At 42.3% G+C, this 14,247-nt stretch overlaps 1 protein-coding gene across 2 annotated transcripts in view; it reads left to right on the top strand.

Moving 5' to 3' along the window:
• The first annotated feature begins 176 nt into the window (after positions 1-176).
• Positions 177-14,247, top strand: part of adgb (androglobin) — a 29,854-nt gene continuing 15,783 nt past the window's right edge. For both annotated transcript variants that reach the window (XM_088286974.1, XM_088286972.1), the window contains exons 1-15: positions 177-569; positions 1,051-1,186; positions 1,272-1,364; positions 2,521-2,592; positions 3,358-3,537; positions 4,975-5,141; positions 6,691-6,777; positions 6,995-7,143; positions 7,736-7,812; positions 8,529-8,706; positions 8,980-9,073; positions 9,276-9,426; positions 12,173-12,218; positions 13,177-13,267; positions 13,350-13,413. In XM_088286974.1, coding sequence (XP_088143100.1) covers positions 505-569; positions 1,051-1,186; positions 1,272-1,364; positions 2,521-2,592; positions 3,358-3,537; positions 4,975-5,141; positions 6,691-6,777; positions 6,995-7,143; positions 7,736-7,812; positions 8,529-8,706; positions 8,980-9,073; positions 9,276-9,426; positions 12,173-12,218; positions 13,177-13,267; positions 13,350-13,413 — 1,650 coding nt within the window. In that variant the 5' untranslated portion in view covers positions 177-504. The remainder of the gene's footprint in view (positions 570-1,050; positions 1,187-1,271; positions 1,365-2,520; positions 2,593-3,357; positions 3,538-4,974; positions 5,142-6,690; positions 6,778-6,994; positions 7,144-7,735; positions 7,813-8,528; positions 8,707-8,979; positions 9,074-9,275; positions 9,427-12,172; positions 12,219-13,176; positions 13,268-13,349; positions 13,414-14,247) is intronic.

The following is a 14,247-nucleotide window of genomic DNA, read 5'->3' as shown; positions in this document are numbered from 1 at the left end:
AATATATAAAAAAACAAGTATACACATAACTACATGCCGTATTTGTGGGGATTAAGTCATTTAATATTATTTAACTCGTTTTATATCCGAACGAAGAAAAAGCAGCCACACTTCCGCATAGCCGCGACAGACGTAAAACGCTAGACTCCGCCCTACGTCACCATGGCAACACATCAAACATCACCGCGAACCCGGAAGAGGATGCATATGCACCTGTGGCTTGTCAGCTAGTTAGAAGAATAACATTCCTATTATTACTTGAACGCTTGTTTAAAGTTTTTTTTTTAAATTATATCAGAGTCACGAATCAAAATTCAAACTAGTGTTCGGCTTTAAACGTCCATTCGGTCTCTTTCGGCCAATTGAAGCTTTTGAGGTTCGAGAATTCGTCATTAATTGCTTCTTGAGAAGATGGCGCTGGCAAGTCTCAACAAATTTGCAGAGTAAAAGGGGCGACATTGAAGAATTGATGACGACGGGGGATTTGCCTGACAGTGACACAACATGTCAAAAGGACAGTTCAAGAAAAAGGAGTCCACTTCCAGCAAAATATCCGACGTGCAGGCGGAGTGAGTTGCTTTTTTTGTACTATTATGACGATTTAGCACTAAGACAATTTAAGCATAAACGCCTTGCAACGCTTTGGATAAAATGTCTTTCTTTCTCTCTTTCTTGCTTTTGTTCTTTCGTCTCTCTTTTTAGTATACCTTTTGTTGGCATTTGAATTTGCATGGCGATAATGAATCAAGCAAGATGATAAATTTTGTCCTCTGTGTTTTTCAATCTTCTGCTACTTCTGCCACCTTAAAAACATGACTTTTATGTAAATTGAATATTCTAAAGTCAGTGCGATAGGGGTCAGCACATCTGCCTCACGGTTCCAAGATTTGTGCCTTCCTGTGTGGAATGTGCAAGTTCTGTGTTCTGTGCTTCCTGGGATGTTTAAGTCGCGTCAAATAATGTCTGTGAAATATCTCACTCCCTCACAAAGTTTGCTAAGCTAATAAGTATTGCTTCAGAGTCTGAACCTGCACCCTCTCCCAATTTCAGAGTATGTTCAGCCCCCATCACTTCCACCGAGAGCCTGGAAGACGTGTGGCCCGAGTGGAATGACGGCGATGTCTACAGGGAGAAATGGGACTCGGGCAAAGTTCCTGAAGATCCAAAGAAGCCTCCTATTTGTAATGTAAGGGAAAAAGATTGTTAAACTTAAGCGCAACATAAATCAAATCAAATATATTAATAATATAAGCGACATTTTTGCATTTCAGCTGTTCTTTGAGGACCCTGAGGGGAGAATTAGCCTTCCGGCTTCTTTGAATGTGCAGTCCTGGAGGCGCCCGACAGAGTTTCTTGTCAACATGGTAAACTTTTTAAACACATTTCTAGCAAAAAAAAAATGCAGAAGCCATTTTGACAAGCTTCATTGCCTGCAGAGGAGACATGGCATCTATTATGTTCCTCGCTGACTTGGTCCCCGAGATGTTGTTCACTCCTGTCTGCTGCTAATTCATGATGGATTATTGCCAAAAACGAAATGTTACCGGTTTGATGTTACATTTGTTTTGAATATATTATTTATATCTTTCTTTTCATCACTGCAAACTCCACCTTCAACCCATTTACTGCCATTTACGGCTAAAGACGTCAAAGATCCATTTTTTTTTTTTTTTTTTTACTCAGCTGGTTGTGTTTGAGTTAAATATACATATGCGGTGTCTCAACATCTTTCCCGATCAAAACAAAACAGGTCCCTGATTTTCCCTCGCAGTAAGATGGGACACGTGCGACAGTCAATCGCTTGAGTGTGCATTCGGCCGCATCGCTCGATGTGCGGCGGGCCTCATGACGACAAGTGGCGTACAAAATGGATGGGTGGAAATGACTCTCATTTCCCCGAATAGACGCCTGGCACACTCTGCATTTGGGCAAACAAACCCCCTCAGCCTCGACAAGAGGAAACATGCTCTTTATGTTTCCACAATGATGTTTTAATTGCAACACTTTTCACTTCCACATCCCTCAGCGCGGAATTGAGCCATTCCGGGAGGCCTTCCATTTTTCTTTCTGCCTTCTTTCAATAAGTCATTGCCAGATCGCAATCTGCCTTTTCACTCCTGATGTCAATAGAGTTTAATTAAATCTCTGCGACGAGGAGCCGAGGCCGATCGCAAGCGCTCACGTGCGCGATGGCGTCTCTCTTCATCTCTGATTTCTAAAGCCTATTTTATCGACGGAAGCGGCAACTCTTTGAGGTCGTCTCCCGCGAGCAAAACACGGGCCACCTCTGACCCTCTGTTGATCTCTACCGCCATCAGCGAACACAATTGTTCATATTTAATTAGTCATTCTTTGGAGTCTATTAAGGTGCGAGTCGAACCCCGATATGGCAGTGCGCCCCCCCCCGATGAAGTGTTAAGTTGGACACACATTGGTGTCGACTTTAAAAAGGTTACCTGTGACTGCTGCTCAGCTCTGTGTTGTATGAAAGCAATTATTTCGACCCGTGTTTTATTTCAGGTGCCCACAGTTGTTGAGAATACACTCAGCTTTGATCTGGTGTCCTCCAACCAACATCTGCTTTGCAGTGAGGTGAGTAAACACGAGCCGTTGCTCAATATTACGACGAAGGGTCTGGTGAACTCGAGAAGTACGATTTTACGGAGAACGCTAGTTTGTAATTACAACGGCTGTGTACTTTTCCGGTTTGGTCGTGTTGCTGTAAAATGATGAAGGGATTTGTTTGGGTTAGCAGACCAGAACTACATCCGGGTATTCCGTGCGTTTGCGGTTTGGACGTACTTGGAGTCGGAGCAGGACTTGGGCTGCAAATGGAGAAACTTCTATTTTTATTTAAATTTGATGAGCCATTTGCGCGGGAATTTTGGACTAGCTGATGCGATGTGAGGGTGACAAATGTACGCAGATGGCATACCTGTGTAAAAAAAAAAAGAATATATATATATATATATTGTATTGATTTTTATTTTTATTTATTTTATATATCTTTATATTTTTAATTTGTATTTTATATATCTTTATATTTTTAATTTGTATTTTATTATTTTATATATTTTTTTAATTATTTCATATATTTCTTAAATATTTTTACTTTACAATTTTTATCAATATCAATTTCGATAGCTGAGCCCAACATGCCAATGAGAACCTTTCTAAGAAAATAAATGTTAATTAACTGAATTATTGAGAACTACCAGAAAAAAAAAATATTTTTTTCATATTTTGACAGATTTTTATACATTTTTTTTTTTACTGCACATGCAAAAGACGCAAACGCATTTGCAACAAATCATCAACAATTCTCTTAAATAAGATCTTGCATTTTTTCTTCCCAAGCTGATGAGGTGGATCATCAGCGAGATCAACATCGTTTGGAAAGTCTTTCACCACCACGAAACTTCGGACCAACACGGCTGGAAACCTTGGGAGCACATCTACTCGCTGTGCAAGACGGGGAAAGGCCACGTGCCGCTCTTCAACACCTACGGGAAATACCTGGTTCGACTCTTCTGGATGGTGAGTGTCTGTCGCGCGCCAAAATCGACCCCGGATGAGAAAATTGACAAGGCAGGCCGTTGAAAATACTGTACGGTGTAAATCATTGTCTTTGTTGACAAGAAAAAGCACGGCACAGCGGTCGCCGTGTCAACCGCGGCAAACAGTTGGTTATTGTGACGGCATTAAGCTCCCAGATCCTCCCCGGCTTGATTGTTTGCTCGTCAAATGATCTTTTTCCTGCCTCGAGCATCTCATTCTTTCACGGTCTCTTTTTTAATGTTTTTTTTTTTTTTTTTTTAATCCTCACTATCATTGTTTTCTCACACTGCTCTTCACAATTCCTACAACTGCTTTTATCAAGGAGCTTTGAATCACTGGAGTAAGGAGAAGTCTTTCGTAACTCAAGTATGCACGACTCCAAATCCAGTTGCCCTCGATTTAACCCTCCCCCGGATAATCGCGGCCTGGATGCTGGAGAATTTTCACAGGCACTTCTTGTTCAGACTGGCAGTCTCAAAATATATGCAAAATATGTGTTCTTAATAACATTTTTGTTTTCATTGCATGTTTAAAAGATCCACTATCCTAATATAACAAAAAAATGAAGCAAACAACAAAATAAGCACATAATTATAATTTTTGTGAGCGCGAAGGACGGCACAAAACTGCTGAACAAGAATTTAAGAAAAATAACTGATTTTGTATTTTTTTTCTTGGCAAAACTCAACTCACTCAATTTTTAAAAAAATATTTTTGAGCTTTGTCCTGCATATCATTCCAAATCCGCCCCAAAATATTAGGCCCGCTCATGTCTGCCATCTAGTGGTGATTAGTGATATTACAACGTAATACTACATTTGACCCCTGCATATTTGCAGTTTGGCTCCAGCGGCTTCACATACAATTTTTTTTTTTCTGTATTTTTGCTCATTTTGGATTTTTTTTTTTCCGATTTCACCCCCATTTCTCCCTTTGTTTTTCGGGTAAAATTCTTTTTTCAGTGTTTATCAGTTTTTTTTTTTGAAGATTTATTTTTTTGGGGTGGGGGATTGAGAGAGAAAATGAATCAAAAATGTTATCCCCGAAATCTATACAATGTATATTTATTTGTGAGGGAAATTGAGGCCCACGAGTCGGCAGTTGTCCATCCTCGGTCGCCATCTTGGTGCAGTAGCTTGACAAGAACGAGAGCCAAAGTGTATAAACTCGCATCACGTCCTGCTCGGTCGGGTAGCAGACAGACGCAGCTGTGAACAGGTTATTAACGCCCGCCCGTGTGAGTGTGTGTGTGCAGCTTTCCTCTCTATGTCGTCTTGTTCTCCCCCCTGCCCCAGACAGGTCCTGACACCACACAGTGTCCTCAAACACAAAGTCCCTGTTTGTTAGTTTCCAACAGATGAGTATGGACCAAAAAAAAAACAACAAAAAAAAACAGTCTTTGCTCTGTGCATTCAGGGTTGCTGGAGGAAGATAACAGTGGATGATTCCATGCCGTTCGACAAAGAGCACAATCTGCTGCTGCCGGCGTCCAGCTGCCGGGTGGAGCTGTGGCCCATGCTATTAGCCAAGGCGCTCGTCAAAGTTATTAACACAAGGCCGCCCGGTGAAGATTTCAACAGGAAGTGAGTGGCATTGTTTTACTATTTTGCAGAAAGGTTAAGTGACAAGACAATTTTTATTATTCATTCTTTTTTTATTTTTTCATTCATTTATATTGTGCAGATCCATATTTGTGGCGCATGCGGCGGACACATCGACACCTTAATGCAGCGCTGCGTGCCTTTTGCCGTTGACAGTTTTAGATTTGGATTTAGATTGAATTGGTTTAATTTCAAGATTGTTCAACTATAAAGTGAATCAAGTCGTCATTTAAATGCCCTTCTTTTAAACTCGCGTAACAATCGACACGATTTTGCTGACTCAACCCGGCCTTGTTCTGACCTCATTCCTGTCCCGGCTTGCGTCAAAGTCGGTGGCATGTCAATGATGCAGCACGGTGGCGTGTGTAGAAAGTGCGTGTTCCGCTGTCCACTGAAGGTTGACCGTTGAATTAATCTTTAATCTGAAACAGGAAACAAAGGACCCCCCCCCCCCTCCCCCCCCTCGCCTCCCCGCCTCCATGTTGAAGCATTCATAAGTCATGGCGGTGTAGTTTTTTTGTGTCTCCTGGGTGAAGTTGTATTTTTAAGCTGAGTTGGTGAACTTGTGTAGTGGATTCATTTCCTTGAGTGCCATGACTGCGGACCAGACACAACGATTCCCACGAGGGCCAATTAGAGCTTATTGGGGCCATCTGTTTCTGCTGCAACATACTCACTGTCATACACTCTCGTCCACAAGAGTGCTTGGAAGTTCTCAAAATGCGACAATGTTAGTGTTGCTTCCTCCTGGTTTGATTAAAAAAAAAAAAAAAAAAAAACATTTCTGGATTTAATGAGCTGGATAAAGTGAGTCATGATTAGAGTGAATTTTGTGTGGCTTGAGCAGTTGTCATTGTGAGACTGATTTGCTGACATTTTGCTCAGGTAAAAAAATTCTCTACCTTCTGTTTCGTCCTTGATAATGGGTCTGTTTTTTTTTTTTTTTATACATGGCTCGTTGTTACCATTCTCAGTAGAAGGTTACTGTCAAACTAATCTTCCAACAAAGAGAATTACATGCGGTGTATTTAAAACAACCATATCGCCTCCGCTAGCTGAATGCTAACAATCAAGGGGAAATGCTACAGGCACATTTAGCATCTCCTTGGTGACGTTAGCGTTGCATATCTTCACGGCAACAGTACTCGCGTGAATATATTCTTTGTCCTCTGCGAAGAACGACTAATATTAGTGCCTTATGGAGAAGAACTCCAGAACACTCTGTGTTATGCTGCCCCCTGGTGGCCAAGGTGTGTGCGCTAGGATGAGCAGCACAATTGCAGGAGGAAATGAATGAAAATGTAATTAAAAACATGTTACAATTGATATTTTGGGGGGCGGGGCAGAAGTCTGGAACGGATTAATGACATTTCCACTCATTTCAATGGGAACGAATGATTTGAGCCTGATCGAGGAACGAATTGCTTGCATCGCAGGGCACCACGAGGATTCCTTTTAAAATGGCGCTGTTCTTGCATGATGAGCATCGTATTTATTTTCTTTGCATTGTTTAACTTGTTTTGCCTTTCAGTAAAATGTCGCAGCTCTCCGACGAGATTGGCGAGTTCAACTTCATCCACCATCTCACCGGCTGGATCCCGGAAATCAGTCCGATAAAGTAAGTGTGCTGCTACACATAATTAAGTCTTACTCGTCATTGTGTGTTCATAGATTCAAAAAATTTCTTGTTTATTGATCAGGGATAATAAGCAATGTACTGGCAATACAATTAAAAAAAATAAATAAATAAATAAAAAATGAAAAAAAAAAAAGAAAAAAAACTACGTTTTTTTTTTTATTTATTTATTTTTTATTTTTTTTTAACCTCCTCCCAGCCACGTGTGCCGAAGAAAAACGTGGCTTTTCCTACAAGGCAACATCCCGGAATTCATTCACAAATTCAAGCAAGTGCAGCAAAAGAAGTCTCAGTCGAGGAGGAGTTCGGCCCCCCATGAACACAGGAGCCATCGGGATGCGGACAAAGGTCAGACAGGTCACAAACGACCAAAAAATATAAATTGTGAATCCATAATTAAATAGAGCATGTTTTATCTGACTCATGTATTATGAAGCGCATGGGTGTGTCTATCCCGGGCTACGGCAGACTATAAATAAACCAGCAGAGGGAGTAGCGACAGGGCGAACGTCCGCCCGAGTCATGTGAGCTCGTCTCATGACGCCAACGTCAAGATAAGAAGATAATTGTCTCGTAATTGCGTGATGGCATGTGGGATGCAAATCTGTCCGTCGGGCATTTACTCCATCCAGACTTACATGTTATGTTATCAAAGGGCATCTGCTCTTTTTCGTATTATATGGCGTTCACATAAAAGCGCCATAAATTGCAACACTGAAAAGCTTTTACTTCTGTCAGGAAAAAAAATATTTTTATTTTTTTTTTAAATTGACTTCCTAAGTCCGCGAGCTGGTTTTTATCACGTATAATTCAACATGAGCTGCGGCAGGTCCAATTGTAGATAACCTACACGTTGTTAGTCATCGACTCAAGAAATGTCTTTCATTGGTTTTAATCGATGACGATGTTGATTGATGATTTTTTTTCTGCTGTTTCTCAGGGAACCGCAAATTGGTGGTGTGTGCCAGCTTCTACCCCAATCAGCTCCATGATGACCCCTTCGTGTACACAAAAATGGTATGTTGGTCTGCTGTGATCGCTAAGTGTGGAATTGTACATTGGAATGCATTATTGTTTAAAAGTAGGTGGGAGAGATCGGGCCACACTCGGTCAAGGGAAGAAAAAAAAAAAAACGTGTTTTTTAAATGTATTTATTTATTTTTTTTTAATAAAGTCTAAGACTAGGAAAGTAAAGTACTATACAATATATTTGGTGGTTTAAAAATGAATAAATAAAAAAACACTTCAAAGGATGTTAAGCCAAAAGATCACTTTTTGTTTTCGGTGCACATAAATTTTTATTGTAAATCAACTTTAGTCTCAATTTTCCAACTTTTTTTCCTCCATAATATTTGGAATAAAATGATGACATTAGTGATATTTTGACCCTACTTTCCTAACATGTTAAAAATATTTTCAAAGATTTTTTTTTCTTATTTAATTTATGTAAAATTAATGTATGTAATTTACATTGTGACTTTGTTGACGTAAAATTGAACCTTTTTGCGCACTAACACACTGAAAAAAATATTTTAATATTCTTAAAAAAGTCCAACTTTCCTTGTAATTTATTAATTTTTTTACGTAAAATGACATTTTCATGTTAATCAATATTTCTCACAATTTTTTTCTCTCCTTGTAAAATCACAACTTTCTTGCCAATTTGGCAATTTTTTTTTTTTGTTTATTTCTTCGCCTTCCTCTGTTTTTTTTTTTCCCCATCTTCCTTACAGGCCGATTCCTCCGAAGCGCTCCGCCGCTACGACCTCTGTCTGCGCCACAGCCACGTCGTCCTGTTGACCCAGACCCGAACGTGCCCCTTGGAGTTACCGTACGAGCCTCCGCCTGAGCCGCAATGGAAACTATTCCGCAAGAAAAGCGAGAAGCCTGTGATCAGCGCTGAACCGAAGAGTAAGCGGGGGGCGGATAGAGAGGCGTATATCAAACCGTTTTGTGAAATTCTGCGATACGGTGTAGGTGAATGTCATGGATAAATAACGAGTAGAGAGCAAAGCAAATTCTAAATCGGGAGGAGCTGCGCATGGGGGGTTATACAGCGTTGAAAGATAGCCACAATATTTCAATAGTGAGACGAGCGGCTCGCTTCCGTCTGACATCATTCATGCAAGAAACGAGATAAAGTGTGGGCGTGCTTTGTGTTTTGCGCTTTCCCCCGTATCGCAGTTATTCCTTTGTCCGAACCTGAGGAGTTCATCGGCATCGCCAGCCCCTTCATCGACCAGCGTGTCAAGAGCCCGCCGAGCCCCTCCACAAAGCGGTGCGTGCGCTCTGTCATATTTTCCGTGGATGAATCCCATCTGCCATCGTATTCGTTTTATCTCGCGTTGCGAGACGCAAATGTGACGCGCGAGTCATCTCGCGACGACATTGCTGCAAAAACGTCTCGGCGTAAGACGCGCCGGTGTCATGATGCCGGCGTGATTTCCACCACACACACACGATATGCGTCTTGACGGCAGGGTGGACAAGTGGAGCGTTCCGAAGAAGCAGGCCTACACGCCCCCGCTGGACTCCATCCCTGAGGGAGCGGAGCACGAAGGCCGCGAGGCCGTCGATCCCGCCACGGCCGAAAGCGACGTTAACTCTGAGGTCGTCGTCGAGGAAGTCGAGGTACTTCTGAAACACTTTAATTGGGATGTTCAATACCAAATTTTTTTTTTTCCAGACGATACGAGTTTGAGTATTTACCGATACCTCTTGTACCAGCGTGTGCAAACTATGGCCCGGGGGCCACATGCGACCCGTTAAACGTTTTAATCCGGCCCACCGAACTTGAAAAAAAAATTAAATGAATATTGTTTATCATTTATTTTCTAAATACTGTTTTAATTATTAATTATTTTTTTTCTCCAATGAGGTGAGGTTACCAAAACACTCCATCCGTCTGCCCCTCTGAGAAATTTTGGACCCCATTGTGGCCCGCCAATCCAAAAGTTTGCACACCCCTGATCTAATACCTTGCATACATAAAATGCCATTAAACTCAAAAAAAGGTGAACAATCCCCCTTCTCTCCGATGCAAATGATTTGCAGATGTCTCAAACTGCCACAGTGTTCTCAATGTCATATTTTGTTTGCCAAAGGTTTCTCCATTTTTTTTTTTTTTTTTTTTTGGAGGCCTCACAAGTCAATTCTTGCCCTCGCATCCATGCACAGCTTATCATGCCGACTTTCTGTCAGTGACAGCAAGGCAGCCATCACCCAGTCTCAAAGTCACTTCTGTTGCTCCCCCCAGCCAGGCCACTAGTGACCACGGGCACATCTGCACCAAAAGAGAGCGCCGGCAATAGACGAAAGACGGGGGCGGCGGGTACACAACAACAACAACAACGACAACGGAGCGAAAGCGACAAAAATAGCGCGGAATAACAAGGGCAGCGCTGCGGCTAATGAGAAGGCGAGCGAATAAAAAAAAAAAATCGGGAGGAAGCAGCCGAGCAAGAACGTGAGATGTGGAAATAGAGTCTCCGGCATGAGGCGGTCGCGGCGGGTCGTACTAGTGAGAGGTGGCGTATCGTGCAGATTGGGCGGAGAGAGAAAAAAAAAAAAAAAAAAGGAAAGCAGTGCAATTAGAGAGTGAGCCATCAGTGTGTGTGTCTCCTGAGGGGTGGCGGGCGCCGGGGGGGGGGGGGGGGGGGGGGGGGGGGGGGCATTATTACACGTCACTCTCAGCATTCTGAGGAACACATGAGATGAATCGCCCTCTTGTGTAACTGGGACCAGTTATAGCGAGGTTACACCAGGGCGGCATGAGCACAAGCTGTCGTTTAGTGTGTGTGTGTGTGTGTGTGTGTGTGTGTGTGCGTGACGGCGGCTCAGGCATCCGCTGTGGTCGACGTGAGAAGGCGTTTTTGCCACTTTGACCCCCTCCCTCTGTTTCTGTCAACTCTTGCCAAAAGAATCAACATCTGCGCCGATCCCCCCCCCCCCAACAGGATTAAAAAAAAAAAAAAGATGGTGGTGTCACATGATGCTCCTAATATTCTTTTCCTCCCAGTTTAAAGAATTAGGCCCCTTACGCAAGCGCGCCGCCTTAACCTCGACTATTCTTGGAACGTGGTTAATCACCGAAGGTCTTCTGCGCCGTTCCGTTCACTAGACGGGCCTTCGAGGTCCAATCCAAATAGGTAAAGATTTGATTTTGCTTCATTCATTCAAGAATTGGGAAAACATCAGTGGAGTAGAAGAAGAAGTCAGTCGGGGAGAAGAGACTTAACTGTGCTGACTTTGTCAAATAAAGCTCCAGGAAGTCTGGGATTAAAGAAATTGTCTCTCTTCCAGTTTTCTGTCCAGGACTGTGATTTGGTTAAAAAAATAAATAAATAAAAGCTTTCTAATCAGGAGGCGGCAGATTAAAAACTCAGGAGTCTCGCATGTGCGATCTGTCACGAAAGACCGGCAGTGTGTGAGCGGACGGAATAGTGGCTGCTTTCATTTCATTCTAGTGTGACATGAGAATTTTATCGACGAGGTTAAGTGTGCTCTCTTTTCGGTCTGCCCCCCCGCCCCCTTCTGCTTATTCAAATAACGGGTGACTCACACAAGCGCACCCAAAAAAAACGCACGCACGCACGTTGTGAGTCACCAAAGTCTTGCCCGGGAAGCTCGCGTTGTCATCAAGAGCTGTATAATAAGATGTTGGACTTCCGTTTAGATTGCGACTCGGTGCTTGGGAAGAGGAACAAATCATAAGTGTCGTGGAAAATTTCGACGAAAACACCACGACTGCTTTTTGACATTGTCTTCAAATATCCAATGCTTAAAATGTTTTAAAGTGGGACAAAATATCCGATTTGTTTGGTTTAATTCGATAATACTGACTTATTGGGAGCCGCACGCACCTCTCACCACAGACTGGCAATGTCATTAAACAATTTATTGAGTTGAATTAAGTTCACTGCCACCATGTGGTACTGAAGATTAAAAAAAAGAAAAATGTCCGAAGGCCCACTCACATCTAAAAAAAAAAAAAAAAAGCAAGCCTTTAAATGTGGTCTCCAATTTCCCAGCTCGCTCAGCCACAATCGGATGGATTTTGCGAATCGTGCGAATGAACGTGACGTGACGGAATTAGCATGCTAAACAACGACATAATAAGTCGTCGTCTGTTAGCGACAGCCCGAGAAAATTAGCGGCGCTACTCCCTCGTGGCGTTGTCGAGCAGCAGCAGGGGAGGGGCGGCCCCCCCTTGTCGCATTTAAAGCCCGTCTCCTGTCCTGCGGTGATCATCGGGGACGGCGCACCACCGCAGCTGTCACCAAGAGGCGTTTGAGGCGCGGCTCCGGGGTGTGCTTCTGGATGCTTTTACAACTCAACTGCTCACTCCTTTTCTCTCTCTCTCTTTCTGTCGCTTCAGGTTCCCGGAGAGGACAAGAAGAAGGACGATGACGTTGTCTCCATTGGTAAACGCTGACGCTTTGCAATTAAATTAATAATTAATGAATAATTCCTATCATACAGTCAAATTATGCCATCATTCCTACTATGCTAGCTTTTTTTTTTCAGATTTTATTAGTATTGACCAAGTGGGAGCTGCACGCACCTCTCACCACAATTTCAATTGTAACTTAATACAGCTCATCACAGAAATTTTCCTGCAATTGATTGAAATTTTTGGAATCGTCATGCCCATTGTAGATTTAATCGGAATAAAACTCAACAGATTTTTTTTATTTTTTTTTTTTTTTACACTGCCAGTAAAAGCGCCTATATACTGAGCAAGTATAAACTCAACTTCCTGCTCTTTCTACTTGCACCACAAGGCCACTGCTGATGTTCAACTCGATGTCGAATATCGGCGCCGATAATCGGCCCGGCCGATAAGCAGTCTATTCCCTAATTTGGACGACGATGGAATGCGCCTTCTCGTAGAATCTGGACTCACTCATGACCCCCGTCTCACCTCTCCGGAGTCAAATTGGAAAGCTGTACCCGGTCGATTAAATCTAAAAGCCGTCTTCTAATAATGCCAATCTGTCTTGTGAAATGCCAACAAGCTAGGAAGGTAGCGTAAAGTTTAACACCTAACACTCAATTCTACATCCAGAATGTCGTCGGAATTTTTTTTGGGCTCTCTCAGATGAGAATCGCCCACTTTTCACCTCTGCACGCCTCCTTTCGTATTGCCAAGACACTTGTGAGGAGACTGCGCTGAAACGATGCCGTTAGACAGCCGGCCAGTTTTCGCTGCCCTCGTTCAGTTGCTTAGTAACACCCGCAGGTTGAGTGAACGGGCAACCAGCATCGGAGACTTTGTGTTGGATGTGCGTGTGTCTTGGACTCCAGATGTGTTGAGTTGAAGTGAGAGTGGGTGTGTGGGAGTAAAGTAATGTGATTGATTTTTTTTTTTTTTTCCCCCAGATCCACCTCGGAGTGTAATAAAAGAACATGTAGTCAAACCCATACTACCAGAGGCTTGGGTGGAACTGGAGGACTTTCCGAAATGTTTCTGGTACCGCACAAAAAACACACACATATTCACAACATGTTAATAAATAATAAATAAATAATAATTGTATTTCTTTTTTTCTTAGTCGCATGTTGGTGTTCCATAACCCCGAATCGTACCCACACCAAGCCCAGAAGTCGCTTCTTAAGGTACACACCTTTTTTGGAGTTGCGCTTGTCCAAAGATTCATTCTCGCGCGTATTCGCGCCACAATTTCGAGTCTCCCTTTTGTTGTTTAAGTATTTAATTAATTATTTCTGTATTTAATTATTCCATGGATCCCGCGTTGCAGTGTCTCATGAACCAATTTGATCTCTCAAACTTGCCCATCAAAGTGAGTGGGCGGGGCTAAATGCTGACAAATCATGTCTCAGCCGTTTGACAGATAAAATTAATTCATGAAACACTGCAATTCGGCACCGTGAATTAATTAAATACAGAAATAAATAATATAAATAATAATAAATACATAATAATTAAATAGATAAATAATTATATAGATTTTTTTTACATATCATTGATAATTAACGTCACATTTATTTAATTCCACATTTAATTAATTATTATTATCAATTAATTAAACATTTATTCGATTAATTGGTGTATTTAATTTTGGCACTTTCAGTCCTCCGTTAAGCGATGTTCTTATATGTGGAACAAAGTGTTAAAAGTATTTGCATGATGGGAAATTGACGGTCCAAATTTTGCAATCCTTGGCGCTATGCTGGAACATATTCGCACCAGCACTTGTCCCCGTTTGCCTCCTCTGAGCTAGGCCGTATCTTTTGGTGTCTACTCTTGTCTGTGTTTGCATATCTGCCGGGATAGGGACGATTCTGCTCGTCATTCCCGACACGTCGTCGTCAGCCCCTCCCACCTCCCTTGTCGTCTCCTTTATCACCCGCCGTTGCTGCCCCTCTCCTTGTTTTTTTTTTTTTGCTTTTATCTCGTCTATCTCCGCCTGACTTACTCCACTCTCCTAC

The sequence above is a fragment of the Idiotropiscis lumnitzeri genome, chromosome 21 (genome assembly GCF_059441095.1).
Source record: "Idiotropiscis lumnitzeri isolate Australia: NSW breed Sydney's pygmy pipehorse chromosome 21, RoL_Ilum_1.0, whole genome shotgun sequence".
NCBI classification, from domain to species: Eukaryota; Metazoa; Chordata; class Actinopteri; order Syngnathiformes; family Syngnathidae; genus Idiotropiscis; species Idiotropiscis lumnitzeri.
Note: the sequence above shows the minus strand (reverse complement) of the source record. Positions and strands in the feature narration are given on the sequence as shown.